The 17,384-nt window shown below is 38.1% G+C and overlaps 1 protein-coding gene across 2 annotated transcripts in view; it reads right to left on the minus strand.

Moving 5' to 3' along the window:
* Positions 1-3,698, minus strand: part of LOC149226994 (nucleoporin protein Ndc1-Nup protein) — a 72,713-nt gene extending 69,015 nt beyond the window's left edge. The window contains exons 1-3 of one of the 2 annotated variants that reach the window (XM_089377662.1): positions 2,850-3,689; positions 1,591-1,809; positions 994-1,380 (exon numbers count right to left, since the gene is read on the minus strand). In XM_089377662.1, the coding sequence (XP_089233788.1) occupies positions 994-1,380; positions 1,591-1,809; positions 2,850-3,410 (1,167 nt within the window). In that variant the 5' untranslated portion in view covers positions 3,411-3,689. Of the gene's footprint in view, positions 1-993; positions 1,381-1,590; positions 1,810-2,849 lie in introns of both variants that reach the window. The other variant, XM_089377663.1, reaches the window with a different exon arrangement.
* Between the last annotated feature and the right edge of the window lie 13,686 nt (positions 3,699-17,384).

Here is a 17,384-nt window from a genome sequence, read left to right on the forward strand (position 1 = left end):
GGAAGAAGTAATTTTATTTTCATTTTTTTAAATGAGTATAATATTTTTAGGAGTTGTCTTTAGTGCGACTTGTTGAAAGTTTTTATGATGGGTTTTTCCAGCCTAATTTCTCTAAAATCCGGCCGGAATTTATTGAAATCACAAGCTTGATGGGTAATCCTGTACAATCGAAGTTCCCTAGGGTTTTCCAGGGTGCTGAATCCATATATACAATCAAAAAACTAGTTTAAATAACGCAAATCAAGATTTCACCTCAAATTTTTCCACCGGATTCCGGCACCGGAAAGTCCAAAAAACGCACTAAAGACAACTCCATATTTTAATTTTTATATGTAATTGGTTAGACTATATATGTGTTAAATATTTAACTTTTTATTTTTATATATAGTTGGTTAGAATATATACGTGTTAAATATTTACACTTGTCGAATTTAATTGCGAATTTTATCCACTATTTTTTGCTACTGTATTTTTTTTGAGTTTCAAGATTGTCAAACTTGAATACAATCACAAACCAGGTGATTGAATATAATAAATATAAAGTTTACACCTGAAGATATAATCATATAAGTGGATGTTGATTTCAAAGTGGAAAGGATTAGAAGGTGATTGAATATAATAAATATAAAGTTTACACCTGAAGATATAATCATATAAGTGGATGTTGATTTCAAAGTGGAAAGGATTAGAAGGTGATTGAATATAATAAATATAAAGTTTACACCTGAAGATATAATCATATACGTGGATGTTGATTTCAAAGTGGAAAGGATTAGAAGATATCAACAATAGGGCGTATTAATTATTGAGAATGAGCAGCAAAAAAGGGGCAAGAACTGCAGAATTCTTAATGTAATGATTGATAGAACATATCAGGATTTTCTACACCACTCCAATACTCTAGATTCCCAGACTATTTTAAGCAGTTTTCGCTCTTCATGAAGCAAACCAACCAACAAAAGCATCAATATTCTACAAAAAAATACCAAATACCTGGAAATCATTTAGAACTTCTTTTACATTCTCATACAGTGGGCGATCTGTTGGTGAACGCATCTGCTGAGACAAAATATCTGCTGTCTTATCTACAGATGAACTGTCCAGGCCCTCGAGAAGCTTTGTTGCCATATGTTCTAAAGGCCTTAAACAAGCTGATATAATTCTCTTGTAGGTTTCTCCAGTCTCTTCAAAGAAGGCAGCCCGGCGCCAGCTGTCCACATTATTTTCAGAGACCATACACAGATCAAGATAAGCAAGATATTGAGCCAAAGATCTGCGACTACTCTCTTCCAACGCCACAAGCAGTGGATCAGTTGGATTTGTTTCTGCAGCAGCTGAGCCTTGAGGCGGGGCAAAGACACACCTTCGAGTGTGCACTACCTAGAGAGAATGAGAAAATTGAGAGAGAAAAAGAAGCCTCATGATCAGTTTCTTTAACTCTAATCACTTGAATTTTTACCAGCATACTCAAAAATAACATGAGTAACCTGATATAGATATCACTCCCAGATTTCAAAGATTAGCAACTATCAAAAAGAGACAACATTAATTATTAACAAAAACCATGATGTAAGTTGAAAAAATGAATACCTGAATTAGGTGATGTATGAGCTCCCAGCAAAACGAAATGAAATATGCTCCAAGTAAGAAAACAACATGCTGCTTCAAGAAAGTTCCTATTCCATTACCGTAGAGATTGCTATGCAGGAAAAACATTAAGATAGAGCAAGGGAGTGCTAAAACAGATAGCTTCAGAGCTCTTTTTGCTGCTAAGGGGATGCCCATCTTCAGACTGAAAAAGAGGGGGCGCTGCAAAATCATCAAAATTTCCCAAATTAATAAAACCATAAAACCCAAGAGCTAGTATACAAAAACTGTCAAAAAAGTATACAAAGTCATTGATACAAGTTTAAGAAACAGTACTGACAGCAATGTCAAGGGCATGTCCTTGAAAAATGATAGGATTGCATTCTAAAATCAAAAGGCTTGCTTTCATGAACGTCTAATGCAGATTTTAATATTATGTCAGATAGGAGAAGCAATGAAGGACATAGCAATGGAGACAAGAAGATAGACTTCATAAAGGATCATGGGACATTATCATAAAGCTTCATACAAGATATCCTTTAGTGAGTAGTACAAGACACAGGAGATAAATCTGACATCTGGAACATATCAATGGCTAAAAGGTTAAACCAGCATTTAGAACATTTAGATTGCATGTCTGGTCCAATTAGGGGTCTAATGGAGAAGGGTCTACTGGAGAAGTAACATTATGCATGCAATCATGATTCATCAATGAAACAAGTTTACAATTAGCAATTACTACTACATCAATGATGAATACAATAAATTGCATTATTGCACAAACACAAGAGATTAACCATAAACTGTAATTTTCCCATTAAGTCATCAAAATCAAAATGTATTACATAGGTTCTAAGTCCTGAGGAATCTTGACTACGAATGCCAGTGGCAAATAGCAAATACAAAACAGGGAAGACACTAGAACTCGGAATCTAGGCTGCTGCAGCAGACTTTTCCCATTAAGTCATTTTGATTTATTAAGTCATCAAAATCAAAATGTATTACATAGGTTCTAAGTCCTGAGGAATCTTGACTAGGAATGCCAATGGCAAATAGCAAATACAAAACAGGGAAGACACTAGAACTCGGAATCTCATAGGCTGCTGCCAGCAGACTATAGGCTATGTCTATTGCTCAACAACATCAATACCACCACTGCTCTCTTCTGTATCCTACTCCTTCGTATCCAATGTAATCCACAAAAGTGGAAGCAATGAAAACAAATTAACTTTAAATTTCATTCAGGGGAGCAAGAAACCGACCTGGATAATGGGAAACGATAGAACCCAGCGCTTCTTGAAAACGTAATGAGCTCCGTAAATGAAGCCAAGAGCCGCTCCTCGCAGGGCCATGTGGAAGGGCGCAAACACGTCCATCTGCACAAGCCCTCCGGTTACTGAGAAGACGGCCAAGAAACCCCCGAGCATGGTTATCAGCACGAAGAGCAACCAGTCACCGGCAGTTTGAACCTTCCGGCGAAGGGCACCCCGGCGCCCCCGGCCCCCTCCTCCGAGAACCGCCCCAATGAGACCGCCAGTCATCTCCCAGACCGACGCTGCCGCCTTCTCCTCCGGCGAAGTGACGATGCAGTGAGCGACCAGGAGCATCGCCAGGGAAATCTGGAACACCAAGAACCTGAAAAAACCCCACAGAGAGGGCAATGCCCCCTGGGATAAGGGCATCCAGCCCAGACAAGAGGCCGCTAAGGACATGACCATGTCCCATGAAATCCATAGGACCGTACCCACAACTTGCTGCCACACCAGGCACCTTATCCACCGCTTCTTAACTTCCTCCATGTTCAAATTCTTAGTTTCCTCCATGGATTAGATTTTATACATAAGACACAGCCCCCTGTTACCAGAAAGAAACGAACCCAAGAAAAGGCCAAAAGGCGGGATTTCCAGCGTATTTATTTCTTCCGAGCGAACAAAATAAGAACAGTTACGAGTGCTACTGTGCAACGTGTTTTGTCTACCCTCCGACATACATAAATACGTTCCTGTAGCTGCTACTTCTCATCCCCATTAATTTTTTAAAGCCACCTGGCAACTTTTTAAATATTAGTGGACTTATTCAAAACATTTTGAAAAAGTTGGGCATCGCGGAAACATGTCCTTGACATTACTTCAGTTGTTGAAAATGCATTGTATTTACAGAGCTATCAAAGGCGGTGGCTGTCTATTTGTTAGATAACGTTACGCGGATGATGACCGCGGTATAACACAGCCCAACGCTATTCGGTCTCAAGGGAAACATTGTGTATTTTATTTTGATAGTGGTATTGCTTTTGAAGTGTAACATGTTATAATATTGGTGTTGGTCTAAAATTTATTAGCACAACTATATCATTAAATGTGCTTGATTTATACTTATTGGCTTCACGGTAGTTGATATACATTAATCAATATTATTAATTTAATAAGGTGGAGGAGGAGTTGTCTATGGAGACGAAGGAATTGTCTGGACGGTCAAAAATGGCTGGAATCTGAACAAAAAAATTCAAAAAATTATGCATTTGCAGTGTTTGAATCATGTATTTGATGGTGGAAATGGATTCAGCACCATCAAGAACCTCTAGGGCACCCAAAATATTGAAGATTAACAGCTATAACTAGGATTTTGATAAGATCCTACCGGATTTTATCACAATATGACCGAAATTTCCATGATTTTCAAGTCATAAAAGCAGTCTCGTTAGACTACAGCAAGTGGAGAACGGCGTCAATCAATGTACATTAACAACTTTTAATAATGTACATATATGGAAAGGATTAAAAGATTTGTGATTAAAATATTCATATAATTAGTATTGAAATATCTATGATATGGTTATAGCTCACTAATGGTACTCTTGCTAATTGCAATGATGGAGATAGCGAAAACACATGAAGTTTAGCCTTGGCTGCTCACAGTGGTCCTCCTAACTTGTGCTAGTTTCCCTTTGTGACTCTATGGCTCAAGCACTCAAGCAACATGTAATGTCCCTCCCACATTTAGCCAAATTCACAACCTCGTCGGGGTAAACATGAGACGAGTGTCACTATGCAATAACCCAACCTCCAAGTTTCAGTTATGGAAGTGGGACCGACACGTCAACACTTGCAAACATCCTACAGGGACTGCATATCACTCAGGAGCTAAACAATCACCCCAGGTGATCAATCCCTCAGTTGGAACCATTTTTGTCTTACCTAGCATCCTAACTGCACGCACGATAAGGCAAGAGTGCAGTGATATGTCTCAAACCACACGCACAAGCCTCCTTCCATGTGATTATGACCTAAATCCTTGGTCTAGTGATTAATGCACAGGTAGATGGACATAAACCTTCTCAGGTTTCCTAGAACCTAAGGCAAACAGATCAAGGGATTTGAAGTTGTTCGAGCAAGAAACATTGAATCATAATAATGTTAGAAAATAATTGACAAAGTAAGGATGAGTGGAGACATGTTTATCCTTTGCAAAACTATGCTGGAGAAGTCAGTGTGGCAGAGAAGGAATCCTCATCCAACTCCAAGAATGAGACCTGCACACAGGGCAAACAACAAGTGATCTTCACAACATATATAAACCTCAACAATTCAACATACTAACATATAACAACATATAGAAATTGAATGCATCAGTATCAAAGCATTATTCTAAATCATAGAAGCATAACATGTAAAATGCAATCATTAGACCATGATGTAGACATAGCAACAACATATTTATATTACTAAAGTAAAGAAGGAAGATTACAACCATAGTGTCACAACAAGCCTTCCTTTAGCTCCTAGCTCCTCTCTCTCTCTCTCTCAACAGTATCTTAGCAGCATAAAAATGCACGAATTCTGATCCTGACTATATTGGCCTAGCCTGCAATATATATGCGATGGGAGGCTCTGCTTTTTCCATTTTATTCACCAGTTCACTTTGGGCAAAAGCCAAAACTTTCATTTGCTTTATTACTCTTTTCCTGCATATTAGCCTCTATTAGGATAGGCAACTTCTATGGATGAGTTTGAGGTGGTCCTTTCCAGCTTTTTAGAGTAAACTTTGAGTAAATGACAGAGTTACAGTGAGTTAACCCATGATTTTCCTTCACGAACTCATGAAAATCAGGTAATGCGAGCTTGTTGAAGAGACATAGTGTGATTTTCTAGGTTAACAAGGTATGTTGGTCCACTGGGATGTGTTAGCACACATTTTGCCAATTTATGGGGTACATTGCTATGGAAAATAGGCCTATAAATTAGGGTTTTACTTTAGTACAAGTTGGTCTTCTCCTCTAAGCTGATGAGGAGGTATTTTCCAGTGTAACAGATGCCCCCTAAAGTGTGAGGTCAGAGAAGAAGACGATGGCCAAAATACTTTATATAATGTGACTAAAGAGAGAGATTGTCAGAGCAGCGAAGCTGAAGGAGACTTGTGAACAACAACATATGTCAGAATATAAAATCATGTCCTAAGTTAGGCATTCCCATGCTCAGTAGCAAAACCAGAGTGATATCTGATGAAGGTATAACAGTCATGTCCACCGATAGGAAAAATGTGGATAGATGTCATAATGTGATCAATCTAATAAGATATCTTCGAAAACAAGATTCACATCTTGGGAGAATAAACAAGGTTCAGTGATGTAAGCTTTTACCAAAGGTCTTCGTCGTCACTTCCAAAATAGCATATTTCTGCACATGTGAATAAAGGAGTTGAAGTTTAACATGTGAGAAATCATATGATTACCGGCCAATGATGAAAACCATCAATAAAAGCGAAGATGACCACCGATAGGTATGATGGTCTCGAAGATGCATAGTATATGAATAAAAATGATTTGGCACCAAACACTTGTAGAATTGTTCAAATGGGAGCCAATGATGAAACCCCCCAATCAAGCGCACTGAAACCTGCCATTGAGGACTGCAAACTCTAGGGTACTGAAATGTTTCTCGATCTACTTCCAATATAAGGAGTCCTACATCAATTGACGCGAAATGAGACAAGGTGATTACTTTGGAGATAGTTTAGAACAATGGGACGAACTAACTCAGGGAAAAATATTACATATGAGCATATGGTTGATACAGGAAGAAGAGAGTAGGCTTATACCTTGAACAATAGAAGGAACGACACCAAGAAGACCAAGTAGCTTAGAGTCAAAAACACCAAAAGGAGTTAGACACAAAGATACAGGGACATCTGGGTTAGGGAAAGACTCATAAAATGGTAGGGTTCGTGGAGACGCTGACAAAAAGAGGAATATGTTGAGAAAGTGCCATGTTCAAGAGATTGACAAGGTATTGCTACCAAAAATTCCTTTGATATATAGATAGTGTAACCTTTGTTCCATCAAATTTTCTCTAATCTGTTTAGGTTTAACGAACACAGAAAGGGTAAACTAGGCGGCGTTTTCATATTTGGAGAGTCTGAAAAGAGCGTAAAGACAACTCTAAGGGGGTACCTTTGTCATGGTTGATGAACGGGTGCGACAAAGGGTTAACAGTATATTCGACATATTTCCTTTTCCGTAAGTAATCCATTGAGTCTAGATAAAGTGAGAAACTTGTGATCAATACACGTCTTCCTCATTTTGTTACGAGTATGAGGAGACGAAGTGAAATCGATATTCTTCATAAAAAAATTGATTGAGTCAAACGAAGAAAACTTGTAATATCTTTTTAAGTTTAAAGAGCGAGAAAAAGACAAAAAAAAATAAAAATCACTCAAATTTGTTTCGTAGAAGTTTTACGAGCTTGAAATAGGTAACTCTAGGTTTTTTCATTTAATGAACGAGAAAAAGTCCCTAAAAAGAATGCTCAATCTGAGTCAATGTTGGTCAATTATGCATAAAATCACTTAAAACAACATTAGATCATATAAAAACATTTGCAAAGTAGTTACCAAGAGCATTAGAAACAAAAACAAGGAAAATCTGCTTATAAATGACCAAAAAATGAGTTTATTTATACCTCCAAAGTTTATAAATAGGCATTTTAGTCCTCATTTGCACCTGGTTGAGTTGGCGAGAGCATTTGGATTGACAATACAGACAAAGCTTTCGAAGGTGACTGTGAGCGATCTAGGCAGCCATTCGACTTCCCATCAATTCTAGGCAAGAGCATTGACCATATTCTTTCATTTAGTGCCTTAATTTTAGATTTTCACTAGTGTTTTTGGATTTTTAGTCTCACCTTAGATGTCTTGTTCGGGTAACACGAGTGCCTAGCTCAAAGGGGCATGTGCGCACACGTTTCCTAAATGGGGAGGTCACGTTAGCACGCCCTATGGGGTAAAAGGTGTTTGTGTTAGCTGACCAGGCATAAGGAAGAAAATAAATTCCTCCATTTGCAGGGTTATACGACCAACAAAATGTAATCAAGGTGTTGAACTGTGTAGGAATCAGTTGATCAAAATGAGCCTCTAGAGGGAAAGAGTTGATGACCTAGAGGAGTTGCAAATGCTAAATGACCTCACATGCTTGGCCACTCTAAGACAATGTGGTTTGCTAAAGTATGCCAAACTTGATCTAATGAAGGCCCAAGAGAATCTCTTGGCATGGATAATCTAGCGATGGGATGAACATCAAGGTGTGTTCAGGATTGGGGACCATGAGCTCTTGACTGAGAGAGATGACATATATTTCCTCTGATCCAAATTGGACCATTATATTGTTTGTCATCCATCTCGATGCATTTTGGAGTGGAAGAAGTGGAGGAATCATCTCACGCGACTGTTTTTATTGGTGGGACCCATTTTGGTAAAACAGGGTTCGAAACCTTCCAGGAGCGTTTTGATGCATCAAACAACGTTTTTGGGAGGTAAAAATTTGTTGCTTAAGTGCAACGCCTAGTCATGATATTCTACACACACAGAGCTTTCCAGCGACGTAAAAATCATGTCAATCGGAGTTCGTATGCAAAAGTTATGCCACCCAGAAGCTGACATTCCTGGTTTCACACTTATAGTTTGAGAGGATGCCGCGTCAACCCTCATTATTCATGGAAAATGGGCTAGCCACGTGTTTGTAATGTAAAAGAATCTAGAAGAGTCTATTTTGGAACTCTAGTTAAGAGTTGATGTAGTCAAACTTAACCACTAGTGGGCTATTAGGTTGTGTTATAACTAGGCCACTGGGAGGAAGAGGCATTCCATTCCTTCGAGAGCATTTTGTTCCATAGTTGAGAAAAGATAGTTAGGAGAGATAGGAGGTAAAGCACACAGAGAGGATATGTGCACTGTAATAGCCCATGGGCCACAAACGTTACTTCTTTGTATCTGCAGTCATATTTCTAGATAGAGAAAGGGAGCGAAGCGGCCTCACCTTCCAGCTGGGTTTTCTCTCGAAAGGTTTCCCAGAGAGCATATCTTTTGTATTATGTGTGTGTGAGCTTATTTTGTCATTCTCTACTTTTATGCTTGATTTACTTTTACATGCATGCACTAATTACAATTAATTTTATAGATCTAAAATTAAATGAAACTGTAAAAGCGTAGAATCTCAAATTTTGAATATAATATTATCAGATCTATTGTGACGAGCTGTCCAGTGGAATATCCATGGAATTTTACAGATCATCCTCGTTGGCTTGTCGTTTAGAGGTGCATGAGTAAATTTAACAAGAGGGAGAGCAAATCCGAGAATCACAAACAATTTGATCGTCAACCATTGCACACTAGGTACTTGTATGGTTAGTAACAAATTTCCAATGGAATGGGTGAGAGAAAGACCATTGAGGTATATTATGTGGATGATAGTTCGATTGGTAGGGGCTATGAGCCAACATGTGGCCACGAAATCTCAGATGCTTCAGCCTTTGGATTGCTTGCAACTATAGGTATTTAATTGGTGTGAGGGTGTCCTTCGACGAGTGAAAGAAGAATTGACAACATGCAAGACTCGGGCCCAAAGAGAGTTTGGGTATGGTACACTGATAATAGCCTTCATGCTAGAGAGAGTGCTCATTTTGAGGCCAAGGGTGAATCTGGATATTGTAGGTCTAAGGGAGCCTATGCTAGATAGGTGGGTAGCCTTAGTACCTCAGACAAGAGGTGGACCTATCAAACACTATTTTGATGAAGACTTCTTTGGTTGGCTATAAGTCTAGACTCTGATGATTGAGGACTTCCCATATGCTAGGATGAACAATTCAGGGGATCCAGAGTTGATTTTTCCACGCGGAACACAGTGGGGACCAATAGGCTGAAGGAAAATTAGTGATAAAAGTATTTCTTGACTTTTGAATTTTATGCAAATTTTTTTGTTTGGGTGAAACAATCTAACGCGAGGCCTGTCATGACACAAACATGGCACGTATTCGTCCTGCTGGTATAACTCGGCATGCAATGTGCAATGAGCTACCTAGGGTTGGGGTAGTAATAGGGGCCACAACAGCCACTGAAGAAGGAAAGGACACTCAAAGCCTTCACGAGCTTGCCAGGAACCTCAAAGGTCTTAGCATGGGTGTGTCGCCTCTTCCCATGAGAGAAATATTGATCCACTTACATCGGCACATAGTGGGTTAGCTAGGGCTTTGATCTGTTACCATGAGCAGCAGGCTCAACAGTAGTAGAGGATAGATGATAGCCATAGGGTGTCAGTGCCAGGCTCAATGAAGCTATTTTGTATAAAAAAACCCAAGTTTTGGGAATTTTTTGGATGTACAAGACTCGAAACAATATCTATATATATATCATTTTTGGGTTATTTGATGTATTTTATATGTAAATTTTGTAATGAAAATGTACACACATGCATGCAACTAAAAAGAATGTGAAAGATGCCAATATAATACATAGTTTGCTAATGAATGAGCTAATGCATTATATTCTCTTGGAATGTGTTCATAAGTAAGATACTTGAAATGATGTTCCAAAAGCCTAACTCTTAAAAAATGATGCAATAAAAATAGATTATGAAAATGATAATGATTGTTCAAATGCATAACAACCAGCTGGGAGTCTAACCTAATAACTAAATTTGAAATACCAAGGGATAGCGTCCATAAGGAGTTAGATGACAAACACATACTCAACAATATTGTTGGTAGCATGACCAAGGAAGACTCCTCCATAACTAAGTTGTTTGACTTAGGTGTATAAAGTACCCAAGCAACTGATGATGTGTCAAGTGTGACGACTGGCACCATCTACATATTCGATGTACGACAAGAGTGAAGTTGACATTTGTGAAAAAAGAAAAGCATGCAAGAGACAAATAGCCAAATATAACCAAAATCAATCAAGCACATTAAAAAGAAGCAAAACTTATATACATAAAATTACAAAGCATATGCTTAGTGCAACACTAGTGTAACAACCCTGGGTTAAAATTTCATGTAATAAAAGTTAATAAAGGAAAAATAAGACCAGGGTCATGGGACACATATTCCAAGTTGAATGTTGGACAAAACATCCTAATGGATGTTCTTTTTGGTTTATTATGGCTAAGGAAATTGGCAAAGGCAAAGAGGCATTAATTTGTATTTTATTTATGAAAATAAAGGAAATTAAGAGAAAAGGGAGATGAGAAGTCACAGGTTTGCATGAGAAGAAAATAGAAGGAAAAATAGAGGAAATTGAAGAAATTAGAGGCATCAATGATAAAAAGGCTTATGAGGATCAGTTCACAGCTTTTGTTGGTTAACCTTTTGTTAGTTTAGTTTTGCAACTCTCTTTATTCTCTCATACTATTGCACACTTAGAGCATTCTTGGAGCACTATAGCATTGGAGAAAGGAAGGAAAAGGAAGGACAAGGAAAGAAAAGGACAAGCAAGGAAAAGTTGGATCAAGTAGTTTTAGTGGGAAGAATTGCAGGTAATAGGTTGCATGTGTGATTTCCTCGCTGGTTTGTGGATGCATGGTACATGCATGTGTGTATTTGGTTCTCTTGTTATCGTTGGCATGGGTTTTTCCAGGTGTGACAGTGGTTTTAGCCTTACCTTGCTAGTTTTAGATAGTCATGGTGTGACAGGTTTCTTTTATTTGGTCGAGCTTTGGATTATTGGGTGGTTTTGGAACTGAGTGAGGTGCTCTCAAGAAAATTCCCATAGGACCTAAGAATCCCTTGACCAATTTTGACGGGATTGCAGTAAAACCTGAGGGTGGAGACAAGAAAAATCCTTAATGTATTGGTGAAGAAATTCTGAGGCATCCAAGCTTGTTTTGGGCCTAGTAATCCCTTGACCGATTTTGGTGGGATTGCAATAAATCCTGAGGGTGGAGGTGGTTTAATCTCTAGGAAGCCCTGGTTGTTTATGTATTGGTTTTCTTATGTGATATCTTGACCAGTTTTGGAGGGATCACGGGAACATGAGGTTGGAGATGGTTTAATCTCTGGGAAGCCTTTGTTGTTTTTTTCTTGAGTCCCACATTCATGCTTGGAATATGGCACGAGGGTGATTGGCTTAAAGAAATATTTGGTTCTATGGTTGGGTGGTACGTTGAATTCCTTGACTTGGTTGGCTTTTGCATATGTTAATAAGAGCTCTTTTCCTATTATATTTCATGAGTACTTGTACTTGTTATTCTATGGCTTTTATGGTTGTTCTATCACGGTTATTATTCTGGTTATATGTTGGTTACAAGCATGGTTTCATAGCATTATATAGTTATGGCTCTTGACATGTTTTGATTAGTTGTTGAATGATTATTGAATGTATGAGCTAACAAAGGTTATTGCATATATTATGAGAGGGAATTAGAGATTCTTGATTATTCTTAGATAAGTATCAGGCCCCTATGTTCAGATATGCATTCATGACCTATAGATTACATGTTCTCAATATCTTTGATGAAATGACTGTTGTGGTTAGGCCTAGTTAGGTCTAGTCTTTGATCAAGTTTTGTATGAATGGATGTGTCTTGATTTTAATTATCATTGTAGAAAGTCTCACTAAGTTCTGGGCAGTGGTATGGGGGTTGACCTGGAATTTAGGCTCAGAATCTGGGACCACACCCTTTGAACTAAATATTTTAGGTCACAACTATTACCTAGTAGGCTTATGCACGCGGTTGGAGGCCCTCGACCACCTGGAGGCCTTTTCATCCATGCAGTTGGGAGCCCAACTTACTAAAACAATAATTTAGCTCAGGGTTTGGGCAACTGGAGTGGTTTTTTAGCTCCTAGGTGTCTTGTAGCTCTTGAGGAAGGTTAGTAACGTTCCAATTTGTCGATTCCACTTCCTTAATTGTACCTAAGAGGTTAAGTCATGTCATAGTATCCCTCAACTCATGTTTACTCCAGTAGGTTGGTGTAAGTGGGTAAATGTGGGAGGAGGTGTTTACAACTAAGCATATTTTATTTATTTATTTATTATTATTATTTTTGTTTTTTTTACCCCAGTAGGCTGGTGTAAGTGGGTAAATGTGGGAGGAGGTGTTTACAACTAGGCATATTTTATTTATTTATTATTTATTATTATTATTAATTTTATTAATTAATTAATTAATTAATTAATTTTATTATTATTATTAATTTTTATTCTTATTTTTATTTTTTATTTTATTTTTATTTTTTATTTTATTTTTTATTTTTATTTATTTATTTATTTATTATTATTATTTATTTTTTTAGAGTAGGCTAGTGTAAGTGGGTAAATGTGGGAGGTAAACAAAAAACAAGATCTCCCTCTTGGTAAGAATGATACTTAACGTGTTTGTTGTATTGAGCCTTGACTTTGTGTTTGTGTGCTTCAAGAGCTAGTGCAGCATCTCGACAAGTCTCATCCAAATGATGTAGTGATAACAAGCATTCCTCTTTGGAACTAGTGTCAGGTAGGAGTTCAACAATGAGTTTTAGTGATGGGATCAAACACTCAATTAGAAGGATTGCTTCCAGGCCATAAACAAGCTGAAATGGTGTGAAGCTTGTAGCAATTTTAATTGACATCTAATAGGCCGAAAGCACATAATATAACATTCTATGCCATTTGTTTTAGTGATTTCCTACTAGTCGGTGGATCATGGTCTTGAGGACGCCACTGATAGCTTCAACTTGGGCATTAACCCATGGGTAGTAGGAAGATGAGTGATCTTGGCGAAAACCAAGCATAGACGTTAAGTCAACCATCATGTGATTCTGGAAATGTGATCCATGGTATGTAATAATTGTGCGGGGCACATCAAAGCGACATATTACCTAACTAAATAGGAATAAAACGACAGTCTCGCCATTAGCCTTATAAGTAGGAGTGGCTTCAACCCATTTCGTGAAGTAGTCGACAACGACAACATTATAACCGTGACCATTAGTTGAAGTGGGATTAAAAGTGATGAAGTATATTCCCCATTTTGAAAAAGGACTTACAACAACTATAAGGTGCAGGGGGCGCACACATTTTCTCTGTATAAATTTGACAAGGGTGACATTGTTGGACTGTAGTAATGCAATATATAAATAAAGTCGACCATTGGTATCCCACACGCAAGATATTTTTGGCAGTAGCCATGCCCGAAAGGTGAACACCACATGCCTTAACATGGCAGTCATTAAGAACATGTTCCTGTTTGTCATGTGTGAGACAATGTCGAAGAAATTAGTCAATTTCATGACAATACAAGGTATTGTTTAGCACTAAGTAGTGCTTGGCTTGGTGGCAGATGCGATGACAATCGTCTTTCGATAGATCTGGGTGGAATCGTATGGTTCGAAGATACAAAGGGATATCTTTGTATCATGGGTTACAAGAGTCAAAGAGATAGATTGATTCATCTGGCCAAAGATCATGGGCTACCTCATCCGTGTCGACTTTGGGAAGGTACAACAATAGTTTAGTGAAAACTAAAGATTTATTTGATATAGCGGTGGTGAAGGCCAAATCAAATTGTTGGAGGATAACTATCCACTTGGAATACTTACCTCCAATAATCTGACGAGACAAAATATGTCTCATAGTGTTCTCCAAGGCAATGACAATAGTTTGATTCAAAAGTATATAATGTCAGAAGTGGTCGATAGCAAAAATGACTGCCAATGAAAGTTTCTCCACATGAAAAAACCTATTTGCAAGTCCAGTTAGACCTTTTGAGAGGTAATAGATCACATGCTCACTATGATCGTCATCTTCCTGAACGAGAACCATGCCAATGGAGGATGGTCAGGCTGCAACATATAATAAGAAGTCGCGTGAATAGTTAGAAGGACTTAGTTGTGGGGATGAAGTAAGAGCCTTTTTCAAGGCATCAAATGATATTTAACCCTGATCATCTCACAAGAAGGGAACTACTTTCTTCACACTACAGGGAAAATACCTTCTAGTGGAGGTTTTTGTGGAAGCTCTTGTAAAAATAGCCCAAAATCCATTTGTAGCGGAGGGCACTAGCGGAGGTGGGCGGGTAGATGTTTTTTTGACGGTGCATCTACAATATACAAATGCACAGTGTGTTACCATCGATATAAGCATTGGCGTCGAATAGAACATGGTGCACCGTGACAAATTTATTTTATAAAATAAATAAAAACACGGTGCACTAAATAACAAAACACATCGGTGCTTGAATAAACGATAGTAGCAAAAAAATGTTAAATTTTAAAATTGTCTGTGCTATATACACGCACAACACTGGTGCACTTCTTGTAGTAAAATGCTCTGGTGCAAACCTAAAAAGAGCACCACTATAATTTTTAAATTAAAAAAATGCGGTGTTATATTCCAACGAAGCACCGGTGTTGTTAATGTATTAAAATGTCCCGGTGCATCTTCTAAAGAGCACCGCTAGGCGGTTTTTAATTTTTAAAAAATGTGGTTCTATAGTACAACAAAGCACCGCTATAGGTTTAAAAAAAAAAGTGCTCTTGGATATCTGACTCATTGATGCGGTTATAATAATGCACCAGAGGAGGGTTAAATAAAAAAAAATCTCCCAACTATAAATTTAATTTTTACCATCTATAGTGCTATAGCGCTCTGAAGCAGCGATGCCACTCTTTCCTCATGCAAGTACCCTAATGTCGGTGCTTCTCTTGCTCACCATCCTTTTGTACCGTGCTCATTGCGTAGCTTCCCAATTTTCTCAAACGGTGGTGAAATTTGTTTTTATCAATTACGTGTCAACAATGCCTCCCCGACAAGCAAATGTCCACGTAATTTCTATGTTTCTCTCTAATTTATTTTTTAGCAGATTAGAATTGCAAATTAGCTCAAAAAATCCATTGTTTTTGAAAAAAAAATTGCATGGTGCGCTCAACGACTTTGGCTCACACAGATAGCGGTGCACCCAGTAAATTTACAAGGTGCACCGTTGTTCGGTATGTGAACCTAATGAACCGTTATTTTTACGGTGTCTTTTGTAAATGAAAACAAGCTGAAAAACTATAAATTGTATGTCGGTGTGTACATCTTTAGGTTACGCCCGATGCATTTATATTTACCAAACACACTACAAAAATAATATTAATAAATATAGCTTAGTGCATTCGATAACTTGAATGTTTTGAAGCAGTGCGAAATGGTTATACGTGTGCACCAATGCAAAGTTTGAGATGCATTGTGATGAAAATTAAATATGTGAACCAACAACGGTGTGTCATACATGTGTATGCATTGTATCTGTAAAAATTCATTTCATCAATTGAATTAGCCTATCCCCGGTTTATTTGAAAAGGCCTCTTCGGGGATGATTTTTTTCTTTTTAATTGAAATTTATGTTTCCATTTATAAATACATTTTTCATTTAATAAAAACAATTTGTGTTTTATGTATGGGGCTGATGTAATTTATATGTCAATCATGTAGCAGAGATGTCATCAGAGGGAGCAACAACAGGAGTAGGAGCAAATGGCAGACCAATATAATATGGTCCAAACATGGGAGGCCCAAGAGAGGGAGAGGGATTTATACCCTCGCCCTATTAGCGCAACAACTTGAATGCTCTTGAGGAATGTAGGCCTCCTCAAGTACTATGGGGAGGTTACATCCCTTAAGGCACATTCTATATTATTGGGACATTTGCTTTGTCAGCGGAGTGTTTGGGAGCGGGGTTTCCATGTTGGTCTCTAGGTGTAGTATAGGCCCTTTAAGGATGACATATACTTTATTATTGACCTATAAAGTAGAGGGGAGTATTTTCCCCAGTTCCCTTATGTCCCCCATGGGGTTGTAGTAGAGAGTCAACTTGCCTACTCTTAGAGATATGTTAGGCCTCATGTAGTCCGACCAACAAATTTTCATGTGTGTGGTGGACAGTTATGTATTTCTTCTTTTGTTGCACAGGAGGTTAGATGCCTCTCATCATTAGTCACCACCATTGCACACTTTACTAGTGTTGGGCAGTGCATTAGTTGCCCTCTTTTGTATTATGTCGATTCTATTATTCAAGCGACATTATGTATTAGATGGTCTGCCATTTTTTGAAGGTAGTTTTGTATGGATTTAAATAGATGTCGTGTGATGATACATGGGAGGATGAACTTCCCTTTCACTTATGAGATTCTTTATTTATTGTTTGAGAGGTTTCTGTTAGTGTCGGTATCTTCATCCCTCCGTCAGTGATCAAATTCTCTTGTTGCATTGCATGTTAGGTGTCTCGCTAAGTCAGCTGCATTCCATTAGGATCATGGATCATCTGACGGTAGTGGCTTGTTGTACATTTTCCCTCATGCCCTTTACCTGCTGACCCATTTCCATTCATTTAGATCATCTGCAATCATTTTTTGTTTTTAAATCTGCAAAAGTCATTTTTAGGGTTTTCAGTCCCATTAGGTCTAGGGTTTCGTCAAAAAGGTCTTCAAAATATTCAATAACGGTCAGCAGGGACATGAGGAGGTCGAATAAAGTTTTAGTACCAATAAATTCCATAATCACATGCTCAGAGA

The sequence above is a fragment of the Pinus tabuliformis genome, chromosome J, assembly GCF_031772625.1.
Source record: "Pinus tabuliformis cultivar Carrire ecotype Pingquan chromosome J, CPIR1, whole genome shotgun sequence".
NCBI classification, from domain to species: Eukaryota; Viridiplantae; Streptophyta; class Pinopsida; order Pinales; family Pinaceae; genus Pinus; species Pinus tabuliformis.